The sequence below is a fragment of the Alligator sinensis genome, unplaced genomic scaffold (genome assembly GCF_000455745.1).
Source record: "Alligator sinensis unplaced genomic scaffold, ASM45574v1 scaffold177_1, whole genome shotgun sequence".
NCBI classification, from domain to species: Eukaryota; Metazoa; Chordata; order Crocodylia; family Alligatoridae; genus Alligator; species Alligator sinensis.
In genome coordinates this window covers 1539965-1544185 of record NW_005842269.1, presented here as the reverse complement: position 1 = coordinate 1544185, position 4221 = coordinate 1539965, and the positions used below count along the sequence as shown (strand labels likewise).

General features: G+C 44.4%; 1 protein-coding gene across 4 annotated transcripts in view; it reads right to left on the bottom strand.

Annotated features, from left to right (window-relative positions):
• The window catches only part of CRACR2A (calcium release activated channel regulator 2A), a 121869-nt gene that overhangs the window by 51202 nt on the left and 66446 nt on the right, over window positions 1–4221 (bottom strand). For all 4 annotated transcript variants that reach the window (XM_025209109.1, XM_006027820.3, XM_025209110.1 and 1 more), the window contains one exon: window positions 2088–2223. In XM_025209109.1, coding sequence (XP_025064894.1) covers window positions 2088–2223 — 136 coding nt within the window. The remainder of the gene's footprint in view (window positions 1–2087; window positions 2224–4221) is intronic.

Sequence of the window (4221 nt, the reverse complement as noted above, 5' to 3'; positions counted from 1 at the left end):
CTCCGGTGGCTGCTCCTCCCCCTCCTGCCTCTGCTGTGCTGCTTTGGGCAGCAGGTAGCACAGGGAAGCAATGGTGGCTGTGGGGGATGTGTGCCAGGTAGCAGATGCCCAGCCAAGCAGGGGAGAAGCTGCAGTTGGGCAGCTCCTGCCCCAGCACACAGAGCTCCTGCTTCAGCTCCCAGATACCTTCCACCCACTCCACCCACCTTCAGGTGGTGGTTCAACATGCCAGGCAGGCAGAGTGGGTGGAAAGTGGCCTGGAGCTGGAGCCCCACACAGAGGCAGCAGCTGCCCAGCTGCAACTTCCCTCTGATGGGCACCTGCTGCCTAGCATGTATCCCCATGCCTTCCCCGGGTTACCTCATGCCTGGAGGGACACAGCAGGGGCAGGAGGAGGAGGAGGAAGAGCCACTGGAGGCAGCAGCTCCACCAGGAAGCTGTGTGCACTGGTTGGGGTTGGGGTCAGGTGGGTGGTGCTGTCTGGTGGGGGTAGGGCAGGTGGGGGTGGAAGCATGGCACAGGTTGGCCCAGGAGAGAGCAGGCAGGGCTCAGCCCCAGGAGGAGCACCAACAGGGCAGCCGAGGGCTGGATGGGGTAGGTGGAGGGCTGCACTTTCACCTGCATCACATGCACGAGTTCTGCTGCATGCATCCCCTGCCCCCCCTCCACACCTGGCTGGCTCTCAGGACCTAGTGCATGCGCAGCCCCACAAACACATGTGCATACCCACCTCCCCCATGCTCACACCCCATGCCTCCCCTCCTCTCCCCCACAATATATAAGAGTAAGACTTTATTTTTAGCAACCATGCAATCATCTCTCTCTCTCTATACATATATGTTTCCACAGATACACACACACACTGCTCAAAAAAACATAAATCAGGACAAAATTATTTTTTGAAATAAAATTAAAATATGTTATAGTTATGTTTGATTTTTAGTGTACAATTTGTTTTTATCTGTAATTTGTTAAAATGATATCTGCTGAAAGATTGTGTGTGTATGGCCCTTGACAGCTCACAAAAACTCATTAAGTGGTCCTCCAGCTGAAATAATTGCCCACCCCTGGTCTACTCTGTCAAAGCTTATCAGCATTTGTCACCTTCAGCATGTCACTTTGGGATTATCTGTACTTTCAGGCCAGCTGAATAACAAACCCCATCTTGGTGACTCATCATGATGATGGGTGAATCAGAACTCAGATTTGCACCTGCTTGCTGTAGTATGATAAAGATTACATTTAAAAATCAGTCCTTTAAACTACAGCCTCCAAAGCGGCCACTCTCTGTGAGCCCCAGAGTCTATAAAGGTCTGGCTTCCAAGTGCAAGGGATATGGATGCATTTTAGGCACATGGCGTTCCAGAAGTTCTCTCTAAATGTTTTTTCCCTTTTTCTGCACAAAGCTACTACTGTCTTCTCCTGGACAATGAAACAGTTATTTTGCTTTCTGTGATGGTTATGAGGTTGTCTGATATAAGGCAAATTTTATGCATTTCTTGGGCTGTGGCATGGCCTCCTGTATGGTGTACTAGGATTAGGAGTACGGGAAAATCCTAGCCCACTTGGGATTGTCTACACCACAGTATCCTGGCCATGTCACCTCAAGCATCTCCCACTGGGTTTTCAGGCATCTCTCCAAAACTGGAGGTTTGCTGGTGAGGATGCCTGGGGACAGAATGCTGAGGTCACTTTTGAGCCTGTAGCCTCCACTGTGATTTGGAGAACCTGTTGGGAGGGAAGCCCAGTGCACTTTCGCTTGTGTAGATCCAGGTTCTGAGCATGCTCTGTCCTGGTTGGCACATGCTGCCGCAGCAGTATAAACAAGCCCTTTGAAGCCAGTGGGGAGTTTTGCCATTGGTTTTCATGAAGTTAGGATTTCACCAGTAGAGTCTACTTTCACCTCTACCACAAAATCTGCTCTGCGGTCTCTCTAGCCTCCACCTTGACTTCCTCCTTTTTTTTGGAACCTCTTCTCACTCTGTGTTCATGTAATGCCTAGAGCAATGGAATCTGATCGCAGTGGGAACCTCTAGGCAATACTACATTAATGATGACAAAAACCCCCCAACTTTCCTCAAACTTACCTACAGTAGCAGACGTGCCTGGGAAAAACCGGTCTTCGCAGAATCGCCTTAAAAATGAAGTCTTTCCTACACTTGAATTGCCCACAAAAACGATCTTGAATAAGCTATCAGGGACAGTAGGTATCCTCCTTTCCTCCTTGAACCAAAAACAAACATTAGTATACAATTCTGTACACCTGAAATCTGAAATCTCTTGCCTTTTCCAATTTGCAAGGTTTGAAAGGCAACCTGAGGACAAAAAAAATGGAGGTTATGTATCCTTTCTACTTAATGGCTTAAAAAAAGTAAGGCTAAATATTTTTTTTCTTCTTTAAAATAACTTGGTTTATATTTGAGGATCTTTTTAGCATTATTGCTCATTTTCTTTTTCCTTGAAATATGTCAGGACTGGTTTCCCTTTGTATCACTCAAAGGCACTTTGGAGATCTTTGTTGTGGACATCAAGCTGTCTCCTCATGAAACAACAGTGCTGGGGTATCAAGTCTCTATCAAAGAGATATTTTGCTCCTTTTTTGAAGTAAAAAGTAACAATTTCAGTTAAATAATTAACAAAAAAACCCACCCCTACCAATGTTCTTACACTGGTTTTACAACTCCGTTGACCCACCAGTTTTATACATCTCCCATCCAAACCCAGAAACGCATACAGGTTTCAGAAAGTTTCAATGCTCAACCATTTGAAGGCTCAACATCTGAAATTCAGCATGTAATGGGTGATTTGTGACCTAAAACTCACAGTGGAACTTTGGGGGTGAAGTGCTTCATGAGCTGAAATAAGACAATGTGTATTTTACCCATTCAAATAAAAACCATGAGCTTTGCTCAGCTATACCAGTGAATCACACATAGTGCACCTTCACCTACAAGACAGAGCAAGGATTAGAAGCCTGAGTGTTCTTTCTGTTGCTCAGTTCTTCTCCCAATTGTTACTGGTGTAGATCTGCAAGCTTCAGTGGAGTCAGTCCTGATTTACACCAGTTTAAAACTAGGGTAAGAGAAGAATTGGGACTAGTTAATCCAACTGTTTGTATCTGGCAGAGAAGGGGTGGCAGGATTTAGCCTTTTGAGTATGAAGGAAAGGCAATTTGTTCTGCCCACATATTTTGGGCAGAACATATCATAGAATTAAATGGGAGTAGTTGCAAGAAAGACTGTTTTATACTCTAAATAGGTCATTATACTAGTTGCTTCTCTTTTGTTTTGAGCTGCAGTGATTGAAGGAGAAATAGGGCAGCACCAGCTAGTCTGCAGAGGATGCTATCATCAGACAGAGCATCTGAGATGGGGAGAAGGCAAGATGGAAAGCAAGGGACTAATATTGTAAAAAGGGAGGCAGGAAACTGGATACCCCTGGCAGTAGGGCACCGGGGGCTCTCTCTCTTTTGTATAACATTTTAGGATTACAACATTCATAGATTAATATCTAAATTTGATAGCCACTCAACTGCCTTAGGGGTAGCTACATGAATTGCTTTTAGATAGCCATTAAATTATCTAATTGGGCAATCATTCACAATGTGTTGCACCGTCTCAAAAATTGCACCACAATAGCAACCCGGACACACTTTGATTCTCCATTTATGAAGTAGGCGTCCACATTTTCCATGAAGTGTCTGGATGCGATTCAGAGAGGACCAAATCTTTCTCGGTAAGTCAAATCCTGGCTGGGGAACTGTAGGGTCACTAATGATCTATTTCTGCAGCACGGGCTGACACAGCAGCAGGTTCAGTAGTAGAGGGTATTTCCTGCAACACTAGGTAGAAATCTGAGCCTGACAATACTCTGTGGTCCTATTAAAAAATACTGAGCTATCCTGGGAGAGAAAGAATAGTTATATTTGTAATAGAAGGCGGAAAATATTCCATTGTCTCCTTTAATGGAAATAAATCCATTCACTAGGGTCAAAGTTTGGAGAAAAATCTATATCTATATACACACACATACACACTCATATCTCTTCATGTATTAAAAAACAGCCATTGTTATAACTGTTCAGAGATCTCTTATCTCATCATTCACTTACCCTTTTATATTAAAAACCTAAGCTCCATTGCACCTCTAGGCTGTTAGTAATAAGCATGCTTCTGTAGAAGGAATGTTCTCAATTCTACTGAAAATAATTCTAAGCCTATT